General features: G+C 33.9%; 1 protein-coding gene across 5 annotated transcripts in view; it reads right to left on the bottom strand.

The window, feature by feature from the left end:
* The window catches only part of LOC126769370 (transcriptional regulator ATRX homolog), a 31,054-nt gene that overhangs the window by 9,269 nt on the left and 3,385 nt on the right, over positions 1-18,400 (bottom strand). For 4 of the 5 annotated variants that reach the window (XM_050488093.1, XM_050488090.1, XM_050488091.1 and 1 more), the window contains exons 2-15: positions 18,004-18,086; positions 15,543-15,733; positions 15,007-15,125; positions 14,876-14,910; positions 13,932-14,129; positions 12,689-12,794; positions 12,234-12,326; positions 10,863-11,003; positions 3,858-3,974; positions 2,868-3,034; positions 2,461-2,624; positions 2,037-2,174; positions 1,062-1,237; positions 524-645 (exon numbers count right to left, since the gene is read on the bottom strand). In XM_050488093.1, coding sequence (XP_050344050.1) covers positions 524-645; positions 1,062-1,237; positions 2,037-2,174; positions 2,461-2,624; positions 2,868-3,034; positions 3,858-3,974; positions 10,863-11,003; positions 12,234-12,326; positions 12,689-12,794; positions 13,932-14,129; positions 14,876-14,910; positions 15,007-15,125; positions 15,543-15,733; positions 18,004-18,086 — 1,850 coding nt within the window. The remainder of the gene's footprint in view (positions 1-523; positions 646-1,061; positions 1,238-2,036; positions 2,175-2,460; positions 2,625-2,867; positions 3,035-3,857; positions 3,975-10,862; positions 11,004-12,233; positions 12,327-12,688; positions 12,795-13,931; positions 14,130-14,875; positions 14,911-15,006; positions 15,126-15,542; positions 15,734-18,003; positions 18,087-18,400) is intronic. The other variant, XM_050488094.1, reaches the window with a different exon arrangement.

Raw genomic sequence — 18,400 nt, 5'->3', positions numbered from 1 at the left:
TCACAATATAGAAATAATTCATAATTTTTAAGTCAATAATAAACATACAATGTTTTTTTTCCATTAGTAAAAATTGTATTAATTGATTATACGAAAGGAATCAATTGACTATACATTGTTTTAAAATATTAAATTAAATAACTAAATAAAACAAATTAAAACAAATGTGAAAAGAAATCGAATTGATTATCTTGAGCGTAAATCAACTGTGTAATATTATATTGTGACTCTGAATTACATTCTTTAAATTCCGTTCAAGCGATATGTAAGGTATATTTTATAAACCTGACGAGATTGTATGCCTGTACTCGCTAATATCTCGATCTATCGGTACAATTTTAGAAAAGTATATGTAGCTTAGTACATACTTGTTATTTAATACATATATAATATTTTTTCGTTACACTATTACATGAAAGTTATATGCTTACAACCTACGTGTTGAAGTAATAATGTTTAACGCCAACTTCATATGATGAAGCAACTACTTTAAAGTATAAGATAAAAATGTACAACTACGAACCTTCTTGAATAATTATCTAGATAGTGTTGATATAATTTAATCTGCACTTCAGTGAGGGTGATGAAGAGAACGTACTCGTGCTTCGGAGGCAGAAAGGGCGCCAGCACCCCGTAGTCTCTCCTCTGATAATTTTTAAATAAATATTAACTTTTAACACGACAAATAATATTAGATGGATTATTAAAAAACCAAAAATATTTCTACAGCGTGTTTGAACCTTAGGAGAAGTACCTTATTTTGATATTGAATTGACGTAATTGTCAGTGGTGAGGTCTTAAATAATCTATAATATTCATTATGGATTTGCGAGTTAATGGCGTTTTAAATATAAGTGAAATTAAAGTGGATATAATGTTTTGAACTGTTTGTACACTACATGCATAACATAGCAGAGCTTTAAGCGCATGGTATTCATAAATCAAAGGTTTGTTATTTTTACCCCTTCTTCGATTTGAATAGGCTACTAGTATAAACATTTTATTCGAATGCAAGTTTATTCGAAGCAATGATATATTTGGTAGTATAATCATATTTTCACCTGCACAGCACCATCGAGCATTTTATGCAACACATGGGACCGTCTCTTCATAATCCTGATATCGTGCTCCGTCGAGTCGGTGTATTGGCCGTTTGTGATGGGGTTCACGAACCTGTTCAAGTACTCATTGTACTTTCCGAGTAGGTTCGGCTTGACGAATTGCACCATGCAGTAATCTAAAATTAAATTAGTGAATAAGCTCAATATCTACATAACTGTTCCGCAATTATATACTCGTTTATACATAAATATGTATGCGGCACACATCTGCATGTTTGTACGAATCTAGTATGTGCACGACTTTTTCGAACCTGTATTTATAATTATTTCATTTGGATAATGTTTACATATGAGGTTTTTGTGCATAAAACAATTGTGTTTTTTGATTAATGATATTGTTTAGTAATTAGTTTAGTACATTTTTATAAGTATTTAAAAGACAAACTAACATCAAAACTTGAAAAGTTTTTTATTGGGTCGTATTTGTATGTTGTATAATTAATTACTGGTGGTAGGGCTTTGTGCAAGCTCGTCTGGGTAGGTACCACCCACTCATCAGATATTCTACCGCAAAACAGCAATACTTGATATTGTTGTGTTCCGGTTTGAAGGGTGAGTGAGCCAGTGTAATTACAGGCACAAGGGGCATAAAATCTTAGTTCCCAAGGTTGGTGGCGCATTGGATATATAAGCGATGGTTGACATTTCTTACAATGCCAATGTCTAAGAGCGTTGGTGACCACTTACCATCAGGTGGCCCATATGCTCGTCCGCCTTCCTATTCTATAAAAAAAAAAAAAAAATAATGCAAGTATTTTTTAATGTAAATAATCTATGGGTTGGAGGGTGATGTCACCCTCGTGACGTGATGTCGTCTATGTAGACGAAGCTGCGTTTAAAAATATGAACATACAACAGGAATACAAAATGTAAAATTAAAACAATTGTACTGGTACATAGCGAGTGAGTACTCACACTCCTTGAGGTTGTTCTGCAGCGGCGTGCCCGTGAGCACGATGCGTCGGAGCGTCTTCACGCGGTTCATGGCTTGCGACAGGCTCGTCTTCTCGTTCTTCAGCAAGTGGCCCTCGTCGCACACCACCAGGTCCGGTCCTGCAATGTCAATTTGTTCATCTAAACTGACCTCATATGTAGAACCTGGCTGTTCTCGCGAATCGAATTTATCCTATGACTATTTATCCAGACTCTTAGAGTCTGACAGTGTAATAGTGGGATACGGATATGACGTAGATTTCAAGACTCACAGTTGAGTAATTCTGAAAGAGCTAAACAATTACTATCATAAAGTTCATTCAATTATAATTAAAAACCGATCGTATGGCACAAAACAATAAGTAAATAATGTGGATAGTAGTCAGTAAAAGCGCTGGCATCGGACCGGGGTCGACGAGGGCCTCCTGGAAGCTGCGCAGCATCTTCTTCTTGAACTTCTTGACGTTGTCGGCGGACAGGTTGCGGAACATCTCGTAGCCCAGCACGCACACGCCCCCGCCGCCCACCCACTGCTGCAGCTGCCACGCGCGCTCCGAGTTCTGCTTGTACCTGCCGAAAGCATAAGTATGTTTGAGCCGAAATTAACCGATTGTCTCTTTTCATATCAATCAATTTCAATGTTCAATATTTATCGCCGGGTAATGTATTTCGTTATTGATAAAATACAATCGACATAATGAATTAAAAAGTCAACTTTTGGCTTATAAAGAATATTTTACGGAGATTGCTAAACTATTCACCACTACTATACCATACAATTTTTTCTTCAGTTATGATATTTATGTTACTTACCTAGAGAGCTCATAGACATCGACTTCATAGTCTGTGACGGCATGCTTGAGCCAGATGCGGAACTCGTTAACCCAATTAAGTACAGTGGACAGCGGACACACCACCAACACTCGATTGACGCCGGTCAGCGAGTTGTGCGTCAGCAGGGTGTGTGTTAGCGATACCACCTGGAGGAAATATATTTATTTTAAACTAAAATTAGAAAATTAAACCATAATAGCTTAACAGTATGCGGGCCACCAAGTGATGTATTATTATTTTTATTTTATAGAATAGGACTGCGGACGAGCATATGGGCCACCTGATGGTAAGTGGTCACCAAACACCCTTAGACATTGGCATTGTAAGAAATGTCAACCATCGCTTACATAGCCAATGCGCCACCAACCTTGGGAACTAAGATTTTATGTCCATTGTGCCTGTAATTACACTGGCTCACTCACCCTTCAAACCGGAACACAACAATATCAAGTACAGCTGTTTTGCGGTAGAATATCTGATGAGTGGGTGGTACCTACCCAGACGAGCTTGCACAAAGCTCTAACACCAGTTCGCTCTAGTGTCGTTTACACTCCTAATTGAGGCTAATTGAAGTGTTTAGTAAGACTATTAGCGGAAATAATATTATTGAAAAATAATAATAATTTCGAATTACGAAATTACCCATAGTGAAACAATATCGGCATTATTTATAAACGTTTTTTAACAGTGCCGTGTCTTTTTCTTTCGAATGTCAAATCAATAATGACAGAAAGAGAAAACGGCTTGTGTTAAACTAATCGTAATCATCCGCTCAGCAACGTTTATAAGGCCGCATATTTATATATTACTACTAAAGCATATAAAATATCCTTTCTAAACGCACTTATTATTAGCAGAGAAATATTATAATAAAACAAATGAGTTATTAATTAATTCAAGTAACATCTATCAAATCATGATTGTTTTTTTTTTTTTTTCTTAAAATGAATATAAAAGTATTTCATTCACCTGTAACGTTTTGCCGAGACCCATGCAGTGCGCCAATATACAGCCAGATCCCTTGTCTTTCTTGATTCGCTTAACACTCTCAAAGCATGCGTTCCACATAAACTTTATACCATTCGCCTGGAAACAATATGGACAATAATCCTTATATCCGTGTCGAGTTATTTCTCTTAACTACACCTATGATTGAAATAGGCTTTACTTTACATGGTTTCATATGTAATGAAACAAATTTTATTTAAGTTCGCTCATTCGAATAATCATTTTACGAGATAAAATAAACATAGCTTATCTTAGACTATGGATTCTAACAAGAAAAACAGCCAAGACATTTAGATGTCATTTATATACAGATTATATGTATATACATATAAATTAATAATATATTTTGCAATGAAATTTCATTATATTTACCTTCCACTAATTCCAAGCATTTTTACTATAATAGGCATGATGACAGTATTAAAGAATTAAAAAATAAATGATTTTAGAGAAGAATCTATTTTAAAAGGATTCTAAAAAATGATCCAATTTTAATATACACATCGAGATCAATAAGATTTTTTTGTAAAAACCATAGAACCATCCGTAAAAATTCTATACCAATCTCTATATTCCTGTTCTAGATATGAAGTAGTTGTTTGTTTCAAAAAATTAATGTCATAGTTGTTTTTTGGACCTTTAACATCATCGAGATTAATTTTAATAAGATTTTTAATATCAATCTGTCAAACCCAAAATTGCAATTGCATTTCCAACAGCTCTGACGAGTGAATGTTATATATTTTAACATCATCATAGGCTTTTATTAATAAAGGGTTCTTTTTGTTTACTCAAAATTTAGAAAGGTGTGTATTAGAAGAATTTCCTATCAAAAAACTAGCGTAATCCATTCTGCTTCTGATAATAGACAAATAGAGGCGTCGCAGATCCATAGGATGAATTCCCCATGAAGGACCAGCTAGAACTTTTATTATGTTCAAGAACTTGAGCACTTTTTAACAACTTCCTGTATATGTTTTGTCCAACGCAAACTTCTGTTCAACCAGACTCCTAAATATTTAACGTTAATTGCTGAAGGTACGGGAACATCATTTATTTTAAGACAAGGTAAAATTCTCCTTGCACCTCTACTAAAGTAACAAAAGTTACTTTTATTATTTGATATCTGTAATCCCAAAGAATTTAATTTCATCACAACATTATTTAAAGCTGACTGAGTTTTTGATTCACATCGTTTTAAATCCTTATCACTAATATACACTACAAAATCGTCAGAATATTGTGAAATGTATACCTCTCTAGAAAAACATATTTCGTGCGTTGCAATATACAATAAAGGTGAAAGAGGATCTTCCTGTGCTAAACCTCTGTTAGCGTTCCTAAAAATCTTGGCTCCCTCTTCAGATTGAATAAATAATCGACGATTGCTAAGGAAGTTCCATATATATTCACAAAATTTTCTACCTGCACCTAAATCATTGAGAGTATTAAGAACTTTTTCCACTAAAATGTTATTATATGCATTTTTTTAAATCTAAGAAGCACGCCAATGTTGGAATGTTTTTGACAAATCCTGTTTGAATATAAGTTATCAATCTTGATAACGAATATCCAAGCCTAAAAAAATAATGTAGCCTTTAATCAGTACTGTCACCAACGACGACGTTATAAAGCACGTGTCCGCTATTACCTCTGACGCGATGGGTGGTGACGGTATAAGCAGAAAAATGATAACCTTGGTCCTGAATAAAGTTGTACCTGTCCTCTGCCATCTATTTAACTTCTCGTTATCCTTTAAAACGTTTCCTAGTACCTGGCGCGTTGCCCATATTATTCCTATCCCTAAAATTTCAAATCCTACAACACCTTCACACTATCGACCAATTTGTATTCTTCCTTTTCTGTCTAAAGTCTTTGAACGTATTGTCCACTCTCAGCTTACTCTATTCCTATCACAGCATGATATCTTAAGCCCTTTCCAGTCTGGTTTTCGTTCGGGACATAGTACTGTGACGGCACTTACTAAAGTTCTTGATGACATTAGATACGAATTAGACCAAAGGCTTTACTAGACTTCAGCAACGCGTTTAATACGGTTGACTTTGATATCCTCCTAGCCATTTTGGACTGACTCAACATATCTCCAGATGTTGTCGAGTGGTTCCGAACCTATTTATATGGACGCCAACGGCGTATACATGCTGGAGACAGGTTCTCATCGTACTGCTGTCTCAGTGCCGGTGTTCCCCAGGGTAGTGTACTTTCGCCGCTTTTATTCTCTATCTTCATCAACACTGTTACCAATGTTCTCTCCGTCCCTTTTCACTTGTATGCCGATGACCTGCAAATCTATTTGACTACACCAGTTGAGAATATTGCAGATGCTATAGCTAAATTAAACTCTAATCTTAACATTATTACCTGCCGGAGTAAATCATTTGGATTATCAATAAATGTCAGTAAGTCACAATTATGCACTATGGGCCCCTAAGCAACTGTGTAAAGTTGACAAAATTAACCTACCTGATGTTATTTTTGATGGGATGACTTTGCCTAATAAAAATGTTATTAAAAATCTAGGAATTTTAATGGATGCTTCCATTACCTGGCGACCACAGGTTGCTGAAATTAGCCGTAAAATATTCGCGACAATCCATTCTCTTTAAAGGATGAAAAACTTCCTACCCACTAAAACCAAAATACTACTTGCTAATTGCCTTCTGCTACTAATTTTGGATTATGCGGATGCGTGTTACCCTGATTTGTCAGAGGAACTAATTAACAAGTTGGAACGCCTACAAAATATTTCCATAAGGTTTATATTTGGACTGAAGAAATTTGACCATATTTCAGAGTATCGTTCTACCCTCAGGTGGCTTACAATCAAAGATCGCCGCAACTTACATGTTCTTTATCTCCTCTATTCAATTCTATTTCACCCCTGTACTCCTCCCTATCTGAAGGAACGCTTTAATTTTCTTGGTTCGGACTCAACTCTTTAACCTAATCTTCGCTCCCAGAGTGACAACAAATTAAGTTTGCCTATATGTCACTCTAAACTATAATATGCTAACTCATTCACGGCTAAGGCAGTTAGACTGTGGAATACATTTCCATCAGATATCCGTCAATCCTCTTCAATTTCTATCTTCAAAATTCGTACTAATGTAGGTACAATGCACTCGCCCGTTAGGTCCTGCCAGCATCTTAATGCAGGGTTGTCTGGAAGAGATCACTACTAGAGTGATAAGACCGCCCTTGCATGCATCATATTGAAGTCCACAATTTTATTTATATAACATGGCTTCTCTTGAACTTTTCTTTTTCTTTAATATTAATAATAATAATAACGAATCTAAACAAGAATGACTTTTCCTAAAACCTACCTACCATATAAGGTGAAAAAATACGACTTTCCTCAAAATACCATTCCAAGCGTTTTGCAATCATTAAGTGAAATAGCTTACAGATGCATAATATAAGTGAGACAGGTCGTAACTTTAAGTCATAGTTATTAGTGCCAAGCTTAGGAATAGATAAAATACGGATATTGAGCCATTGGTTGGGGACATATCCTGATGTGTGAATTTAATTAAATATATGAAGTAAAAACTTTTTTGCACTTTGCGGCAATTTGTATATCATCGAATAGGTTATTTCATCTTCACCGGGAGAGGTGTCTTTTTTCTTACGGCAATTTTCAAATTCTTCTAATGTGAAGTCTGACTCAAGAATGTTATTTGACGATGAGAAATTTGGCCCAGAATTAATTGCCGATGCTGAAGTTAATGACTTTAATAAAGTTTCCTGTTTGTCCATAGTTACCCTTATACCACTTCTCTTTAAACCTTTAACCTAACCCATTCGACGCCACATTTCTGTACTTGATATAGTCTCATCAATAGAGTTACAAAATGCATGCCGATTAGCACTTTTTGCTTTCTGAATTGTCTCCTTAGCTTCTTCTATCTTTTTTTCCAAATGGGTCAGTGCATATTTTAATAAAAGGGTCGCTTACTTCAATAGCTTTAAAAATTTGTTCTAAAAAGTAGTTGTACATTAACTGGATGTCGTCATTAAAAATCCCTAAATCCAAGTTACAAAATGATTGCTGAAGAGAATCATTATATTTTACCAAATTAATCTTTTTCAAGTTACGTTTCTTCAAATATGAGCGAGTATTTAGAATACTAAAAGTTATTTCGATTATAAGGTGATCACTACCCAAATTTTCATTTAAAATATTTCAATCAGCGTTAACTGCTATATCGGACGATACAAACGTTATATCAGGAGATGATTGTTGCAAATGCCTACTTACCAATTTAACACGAGTAGCTAAACCATTATTGAGAGGAATGAAGCCACATTCAAGTGCCGAATCTTTAATGTGTATTCCTCTGCTATTAGTTTTGTTAGACCAGTCACTATGACGTGCATTAAAATCGCCTGCTATAACTGTCGTTTTACCAAAACAAGAAAATAATTCATCCCAATCGAAATTGTTAGTATTTACTGAAGAAGGACAATAAACTGACACTATATTCTCTAGAATTTTACAGTTAAATAGCTTCATATAAATAATTTCTATTCCTCTATTTGAAATGTTAACCTCGTCAACTGTACATTTTATAGACTTGTGTAGTACTATTGCTAGCCCTCCGTAGGAATCAGTTCTATCCTTTCTGAAAATATTATAATCCTTCATAGAAATCTCTTTTTCTGGATTCAGCCATGATTCACTAATTAAAGCCAAATGGATTTTCTCTTGTAATAAAAGTTCATCAAAAGAAACTACCTTGGTCTCAGACTTTGAACGTTCCATTGCAGCATATTAATTTTAAATATTTTAGAATTATCCATGATTAGGAACATTAAAAATACTTTTAAAACATTTTCCCTCAATAAAGCTATTGTATAAAAATCGCTTAAATTCTTCAAAAATAGCTACAACTACACCTACAATTTTTTCCTCTAATTTGGTATTTGAGATAATAATTGTTTTTATCTTATTTAATAACTTTTTAAATTCAATTTTCATCCCTGAATTTCCTGCTGCTTGTCTTCTGTTCTGAGCTTTTAGTTGTTGAAATTTAGTCTTCATTTAATTTTGAATTTACCTGCATTTCCTTCTTTTTCTTCGGCACCGCTTTTTTAACTTGTTTCTTTGTGGATGTATTAAGGTCTTCAGATTCTTCTTCGTCACTATCTGGGGTAGTATTTTCGTTATGGGGCTTATCATTAGTTGTTATTTTATTATAATGAGGATTAGACAAATTTATAAGGTTTTCTTCACTCATAACTGGATTAAATTCTTGTGTTTCATTATTTTGACGTATTTTAAAATTATTATCTTTTTCAGATTGATTGAAGTCAGCTAAAACGTGCAATGCTTTCTTATATGTAATATTTTATTTACTCATTATCAGCCTTATCTCTTTTTCTTTTAGAAATAATGGACAAGTCTTATCCAAAACAAAATGAGTACTTTTGCAGTTGAGACACTTCAAATTAACCGTCTCGCAATTTGACTGTTTTGAGCTTCCACATTTAGGACACATCATCTTCTTTAAAGGGCAAAATTTCAAAGTATGGCCAAACTTCCAACATCCTGAGCATTGGGTAACGGGAAAAAACAAAAGGAGACACTTGCATTCTGCAACCATAAGCAACTACATTGTGCGGTACTTTTAAAACTGTAAAAGTACTTTTAAAACTGACTCTAATACTTTCACTGTCGATCCATTTTCCATTTTCATTTATTCGCTTTAGACGTTTTACAGATTGAATCACACAATTACATTCCAAAATATCGAGAAGCTCCTTTTCCGTCATATCCAAATCTACTCCTTTAATAAGTCCATATGATACTCTATTTTCAAGTCTTTTGGCAGTGGTAATTCAATTCTTAATTTTTTTTACAATTTAATAGTTTATTTGCGTCTTGCTCTGACTTAAATTGAATAAAAATTTTATATGGTGACTTGTACTTTATTTTCACAATGCCTGTAATATTTTCGTTTCTTAACAGTCTAGCCATAGCCATTTGTTTAGGAAGTTCACTCAAAGAAGCCATACATATTTCAGAAGTATTCGGTATTACGTCATTTGACAGACTTTTATGGGTTGCAGAGTCACTTCTTATTAACCGTTTTGAACTCCTTCTTGTGACAGTTATAAAACCATCATCACTATTATAGTCCTCTTCTCGATCTTTTCTTTTCTCTGCGCACCTAGTTTGGCCTCCTTCACATTCTCTCATACTTTGTGACGTACGTTCACATTTAATAACCTCAGAATCACTTTTATCGCTCAAATTAACGAAATTGTCATCTTCACATATATTCTCTTCCATATTTTGCATATGAGGGTTGATGTGAAATAAATAATATTAACCGACGGTCCCAACAGACGAAACACGTGCGTATCGCAAACAAGCTCGCGCTGAACTCCCCTCAAAATATTCTGTAACCATACTTTCTTTTAATTGCTTTTCACAATCTTCAAGAAACATCATCTTTCGTTTCTTACTTATATATGGTCGTTCTGCTTTTGTAGATTGTTCTTCGATCTGGTTGGCATTCGAATGTATTTTTACACAGAGACCGCACACCACTTGTAAACTTTGGAATTTATTTTTAACCTTAGGAAATACGCAATACTTTCTGCTTTTCTTCGTTGAGTATAGACACAATACAACGTTTACTGTCGTTTACTGAGGCGTGACGTCACGTACAGGCGCCATGACACCTGCGGGTGTTTTCGAGCGAAATTCAAAATAGGTAAATGAAAATGCAATTATTTGCGTAAAAATTAGTTTATTACTGAAATAAAATTATTTTCAGTAATAGTAGACGTGTACCTACATTATAGAAGGTTATTTCAAAATCAGTCATCATGCCTGTATTTAATATGTCCTGAATAATCATGATTTTTTATTATATAAGGTTTATTATAATTTAGAAAACCAACAAGACAAAGTCCTATTCTATAACAAAAACATACCTGATGTGGTTTCAATTTCTTAACCAGCCCTTTGTCCACTTCTATCAAAGGTTCCTTGGTCTCTGGATCAAAGTCAAGTACTACCTTATCTAGTACCACTTCATCTGGTTTGCCAGATTCGTCGAATTCCAAATTATTGTACTGAAATTAAAGACATTTAATAATATTTATTTTCAATCAAAATATATTTTAAGCTTCATGAAATCATGTTCTCAAATTATTTTCTTTAAATTGCACATTAGTATATTTAAATATACATGTATGCACTCAAAGAGGACAATATCTGCCGGGTTTCGCTATTACTAAATAGTAAGTAAAATAAATATTTTGTATGTGTAAAATTTATATTTGAGTTCATTTTTATTTTAAATTTTAAATTTCGATATCATTTAATGAGATATATATATATATTAAGTCCTGCCTCGTTATTCTAGTGGCTTGATATAAGGCCGCAGACCCGGAGGTCCTGGGTTCAATTCCCAAGTCGGGCCAATAAAAAGTTATTGGGTTTTTCTGTCAAAAATTTCTCAGTAACAGCCCGGAGTCTGGAAGTTGGAAGTGTGAACACTCCCGTGCCTCGGAAAGCACGTAAAGCCGTTGGTCCTGCGCCTGAACCCTTTCCAGTCGTGTCGGATTGTCGTCCCATCGGATTATGAGAGTGCACCTGTGTTTGCGCGCACACCGCCGTGGCCGAAATCGGTCTGGAGGACATTATTATATTAAGTCCAGTAGATGTTAAATATCTGTACATTCTAGCTTCTGTGATCAAATTCATGAAGTTTTTTTTACTGAATTGCACACCTGCAGTTACCTCAGTTACCTCAGTTACCTTACGATTTATATAAGTGTCATTATATATTATTCTGTTGTTTTCTTATGGTTCGCTTAAGTTTAATATTTAATTTGTAACACACACACTATCAAAGGCCGAGATGGCCCTGTGGTAAGAACGCGTGAATCTTAACCGATGATCGTGGGTTCAAACCCGGGCAAGCACCACTGAATTTTCATGTGCTTAATTTGTGATTATAATTCATCTCGTGCTTTACGGTGAAGGAAAACATCGTGAGGAAACCTGCATGTGTCTAATTTCACTGAAATTCTGCCACATGTGAATTCTACCAACCCGCATTGGAGCAGCGTGGTGGAATAAGCTCCAAACCTTCTCCTCAAAAAGAGGAGAGGAGGCCTTTAGCCCAGCAGTGGGACATTCACAGGCTGTTACGGTACACTATCAAAAAAAATTATGATTTTAAATATTAAAAAGCCACATGTTATGTCTGCATCGTAGTCTTGCAGTCTTACTTTAACATTTTTTTTTAATTTCTTTGAAATTTTAAATTGTATTAAAAATATCAAAGTTAGTTTTACCAATTTTTGTCTTTCGGCTATTCGAGCAATCCTTTCTTTTTCTTCGCGAGCCGCCTTTTTAGTTGCCTCTTCCAGTTGGTTTTTGCTCATAACCTTAAATCATAAAAGCATTACTTAAAAAAAATGGTTATAAATACTTACTATAAAAATAATAAAATTAAAAAATTAATTGTTCACATAATCAAATTAGCTTCTTAGAAAAATATAATGAAATGTATAAACAAACTTGAAGCTAGTTATATAATTCATTTTTATGACTATAATTCAATCTATACACAAAATTAAATACAAAATACTTTTCTTTAATACAAAATTATGTTTGTCCTAAGATCCCGTTACGTAATTGTTGTGTTTTACGTATCAACATCTCAATGTTCAAGAGTGCTTTTTAATTATATTATTATTTTCATTATATGATATATAATGTTTTGATTGAAAATACATTATAAGCATACCTTTCGGATATTCTTCCTGCCATGCTTATTTCTGCCCTCATTTTCAGTTTCCGACCCAGACCCTTCGCTTTCGTCTATATTTTTTATCCGCCGTCGTTTCTTTTTACTGTTTAGAAAGTTGTTCATATTAGTTTATTTAACTTCGATTTTGTCGGTGAATAAAATGTCTCTACCGTTCATAGACACAATAAATATTAACCAATCCTTATATACCCAACGCACCACCAACCTTAGGAAGATGTTGTATCCCTTGTGCCTGTAGTTACACTGGCTTATCAGAACAATATGTGGATAGAAACTACCTTGACGGGCTTACACAAAACAATACCATAAAAAGTTATATTGGAAAGTATAGTGTTAACTAGCATTGGTCCTTCTTTTCCTGGACATATACCACATTTTTCAGGTCGGGTAATTTTTTTTTTCATGCTTGTTGATACAAATATTTAGAAATTGAATAAAAGTGAATTAAAAAAATATTTTTTAACTGTGATTATGACTGCATTGTTTTTTTTTATTACAAAACATTAAAATATAATGTTTATAAATGACAGTTATTAATTTTATTAAAGTACTATGTTTCACATACAAGTGTAATAAGCATGAGTAGCTAATAAATAAGATTAATTAGAAAAAACATTTAGAATACATTTTATTAATATAAAATGAATATAAATTTTATATTTTGTAAAAGAGAGCCGATTCACCAATTTTTACTATATTAATTAATGCTACATTTATTCTATTTTTTTACCCCTTTTCGGTGATATTTTTCGATAGCCTTCTTTATTTGAATAAAGGGCTCATAAGCCAATTAACTTGAATACTAAAATATTTATTACGAATCCTCATTTTACGTTCAAGGTATGAATTTTGTTCAACCCTAAAATTTATGTATTATTTTAATTTAAAAAGAGAATATTTAATACCAATTTTCGTGTTGCTAATTTCAAAACTGACGGTACTTCATAGACAAACTTTTAACTAGTATTTTTCTCCTTTATGGTTGAAATTTTCTCCTGAAATACATATGTGTATTTATTTATTTAAAACGATGAGTCCAAACGAATATCCTTTACTAATACTTCAAAACAGACTATACGTTATTTCAGGTCACGTATCAGGAATATAATTTTTAATGACTACCCATGATAGGTCAACATTTATTGTTTTGATGTATGCAATATGGATATTTTTCCTTTGGAGATACGAAAGAAGTGTGGTCACCCCTGTGTGAGCTCACCTGCCGTCGACGGAGGAGCCGCCTGAAGCGTCGCTGTCGGAGCCCTTCTTCTTCCGCTTGGACTTCTTCGTGGTCTCGAAGGCGTCGTCGTCTGAGTCATCGAAGTCACTGAGGCGCACATCGCGGTCCTTCTTGCGCGAACCGCCCGCCTCCGAGTCCGATGATATCGCGTTCGCTTTACGGCGTTTTAATTTCATACTGAAAATTCAAATACCATTTAATACGGTGGCCTCGAACTTTACTTTACTGGTGGTAGGGCTTTGTGCAAGTTCGTCTGGGTAGGTACCACCCACTCATCAAATATTCTACCGCAAAACAGTAGTACTTGATATTGTTGTATTCCGGTTTGAAGGATGAATGAGCCAGTGTAATTACAGGCACAAGGGACATAAAATCTTAGTTCCCAAGGTTGTTGGCGCATTGGATATGTAAGCGATGGTTGACATTTCTTACAATGCTAATGTCTAAGGGCGTTGGTGACCACTTACCATCAGGTGGCCCATATGCTCGTCCGCCTTCCTATTCTATAAAAAAAAAGAACTTTTCTCATCGTAAAGCCTTCTAGATACTATGAAATGTTAATGCTTATAGTTTGAGTTTGTGGAGTTATGATTAAAAATGGATTTTTTTAATGTCCTAACTCTATTCCACCTATCTATTTTTTTAAACCCCTTTAATTATTCTTCACCTCTTATAAAGGCGTTGAAAGATCTTGGAAAAAAATAACTTAGGTTTTTTTTATTTATTTAAGAAAACACGTATTTCATGCCCAAATCAATAAGCAAATCATCAACGCCTACCTTACAACCTCGATCATACCAAAGTGTGTAGTGCCAAAATAATACATACATAAATATTGCATATATACGAAATTATTAAAATTGAAATAAATGTATACGACTACAAACAAATAGATTACAAGATAAAAACAAAACATAACTCACTTCCCATCCTCAGATTCATTTTCTTTTTTAACCTCCTGCAACAAAAAAGTATTTTCATAATCTCGTATCTTAAATCAGTTACAAAATAATTTAACTGAGGTTTTTTTTTTCTACATTTTTAATAACGTTACCTGGGAGCTCTTATGTTGTGAGCTGGATGAGTCGCTGTCTTCTAATAAGTCATCCTTAGCGAGGTGGTCGAAACCGTCGCCGTTCAGACTAGAGAGCGGTACCGCTGCTATTTCTACCTCTATAAATACATATTACAAAATTTCATTACTATGGAATTATGGATAAACGCATAATACGTTGATTTTATTAGTCCTATATCAAGATACACTTGAAATAAATATATCGTCATTAAGATCAAAATTTAAAAAAGACAAACTCTTGACATATTAAGAAAAATAGGAATCAGACGGTACAAAAATATGGAGGCACACTAAATTTTTTAAGTTACTAAAGTAATTACATAGTTAAGCGTCAATAGCGTCAATTTACGGGCCGCCTAGCGATATAAAAGCCGTAGGTTCGATTCTGAACCGTTGGGCTATTGTCATCCCCAGTCCTAACTTATGCTTTAAACTTAATTTGGAATGGTAAATAGAAATATTAGTAAATTCTTAAAAATAACGGTTATAACAATTTAACGTTAACATTTCGTTACCTTCGCCAACATCGCTATCCGCTAAAGAAGCCGCGTCCGAACTAGTCTCTGCCTTTAGGAAACCCTCTTCGCTGAAACGCGGTACTTTAGGCATTTTTTTCTTCGTATTCGAGTTGGAACTCTCACTGCGGTCGGTAGAAGGTGAGCGCCGCCGCCGGTGCTTCTTGTTTAGCGATTTTAAATTCGTAAGTCTAAAAACAGAATGAATTAAATTAAATAATCAACATTATATTTTCTTTTAAACTACACGAAAAATTCCGAAAACTCTCCGACGTAAAATACGAATAAATGAAAAAAAAAACTGCAATAAAAGCAAAGTAAAGTAACGTAGAGACTAGTAAATTTCCAATTGCTAGGCAAAAGTAGACGCGAATCCACCGTTGGGGGCACGATGGACGTACCTACAACCCTACTCCAGAACCTCGATGGAAGTGCTTATAGGTACATATAGGCGTCATACATTTTTTAAACTTCTCTTTTGTACGCGTAAAAATGGAATGCACGATTATAAGTGACTCCTTAGTCTGACTCACACTTGCCTGATTTTCGGGTGGCCATTACCACAACTCTTTTTGAGGGCAGGACCCGCGCCTGGGTAAAGGCTCCTCCTCTCATAAAAAAAGGAATAAGGATTAGGAGGAAGGAAGGGTTATTCCACGACCAAAGAGTTGGATTAAACAAACACATTGCAGAACTTCATTCGCCACATTCAAGTTTTCTAACAATGTTTTCCTTCACTGAACGAGATATAGATAACATAAATACAATCCCACAATATTTTTTTATAATAACACCTATTTAAAATGATGGTATGTACATTAGAATAACATATTAATACTATTATATGTAATATCTGAAAAACATCAACTTATATTATCTACATGAAAAGGTTATATTAAAAACTAGCTAATAAGGGATCTTTTTTATAGAATACGAAGGCGGACGAGCATATGGGCCATCTGATGGTTAGGGGTCACCAAACGCACTTAGACATTGGCATTGTAAGAAATGTCAAACATCGCTTACATAGCCAATGCGCCACCAACCTTGGGAACTAAGATTGTATGTCCCTTGTGCCTGTAATTACACTGGCTCACTCACCCTTCAAACCGGAACACAACAATAACAAGTACTGCTGTTTTGCGGTAGAATATCTGATGAGTGGGTGGTACCTACCCATACGAGCTTGCACAAGGCCCTACCACCAGTATCATATAACGTTTCATATTCAGGGACATACAACGTAAAAAGTTTCTTTTTTTGACCAGGTTTAACCCTCGTAACATAACGGAACCCACCAAATTTTTTAACACAATCTGATTAATGGTTTAGGATGGATACCGTACAAAATATTTTATTTACATACATAATTAGGAGTCCGAATTTTTAACGACAAAATTAAGCAAAACAAAAAACATATTCTGGTTATAGTTACCACACACATGTCCATACATAATAAAGCCGAATATAAATTGCATTGCATCAATTGAAATAATTTCACTATACTGCACTCAACAATTACTATTTAACAAAGATACCTCCTTGTACATAATTGCCGTATATTAAAGTGATTTATTATGAATTAGCATTTGATTCCAATAAGACATTTTAAAGTAATTTTTTCAAACAATTTTAATACTGTTGTTAAAAAGCTTAAAGGAAGTCATCAGTATATTATTATTACCCCAAATGTGTAAAAACTTGGTTAGCAATGATTGTTTGCAGAAAGGTTTATATATTAATAAAATCAACAAAGACCGCCTATTTAAGCTTGTATTGAGTAATATGTCTTCTTTACAAATGCTTACTTGACATACGATTTCCATTTAAGTTAAAAATATCTACGGAAATTTAATATAGGCACCTTTTCCATTGTAGCCACTGGCTTTGCTAGAAATATTACACTTCTTACTCTAGTGTACAGCTTACACTACACTGTAGTACACTAGCTCACTCACTTTTCAAACAGAAACCCAACTATACTATATATTGTGTAACTGTATAAAAAAAGGTGCTCAAGTGATAAGTAATGAAACCTCAAGGTATATTGAACTTGATGACAAAAATATACTTACTAACTGAAAATATTTTTTAACCTTTGTTTAAATTACTATCAATGATGTTTAAAATGATGGAACATAACTACTACAGATGGTTCGATTCAATTTTGATCAATGATTCATAGTAATTCTATAAATATTGAGAACATTTATATATCAATTGATGTAAAGTTGGTTGCAAATAAAATTTACCAAGTCCCAACATTATATAATTATATATACATTTAATATATAGTAAACCATGCAAATGCGGGATTTACACACTAAGGGAATATGAAAATCAATGCTCCATTCTAGTAGCTGTTTTTCCATTCCTCCCTCTGACATGCAATGCAATGCATTAAATTTTGGACACACACACAATTCCATGTATTCCCTGACCCCGATTACAAAATATTTACCCATCAATGTCTTTTTCAATTGATTCTTGAGTATCTGAATTTTGGCTGCTGCTATCACTCGAATTACTTTTAGAACGGCCCATCTGTAATAATTGTAACATCTTTTTAAGTCTGAGCAAAAACTATTAACCATAGAGTTATGACCCTATCTATTTTATTGTTTATCTGTTTAATTTGCCAATATATAATGAAAGACAAAAACTTCAGAATACATTTTAATGACAGAATCATTGCACATCTATTTACAAAATTATATGAATAATTAAAAAAAAGCCTTATTAAATACAAACAAATTGCAGAACAATGTTAAAAATACATTGCCATAATTAATTATTTTGACATATTCACTTTTCTAATATAAAATATGTTTCTAGACAAGCTGTTTTAGTACTAGTAC

The sequence above is a fragment of the Nymphalis io genome, chromosome 7 (assembly GCF_905147045.1).
Source record: "Nymphalis io chromosome 7, ilAglIoxx1.1, whole genome shotgun sequence".
In the NCBI taxonomy this organism is placed as follows: Eukaryota; Metazoa; Arthropoda; class Insecta; order Lepidoptera; family Nymphalidae; genus Nymphalis; species Nymphalis io.
This window is presented reverse-complemented; position numbering and strand designations above follow the sequence as displayed.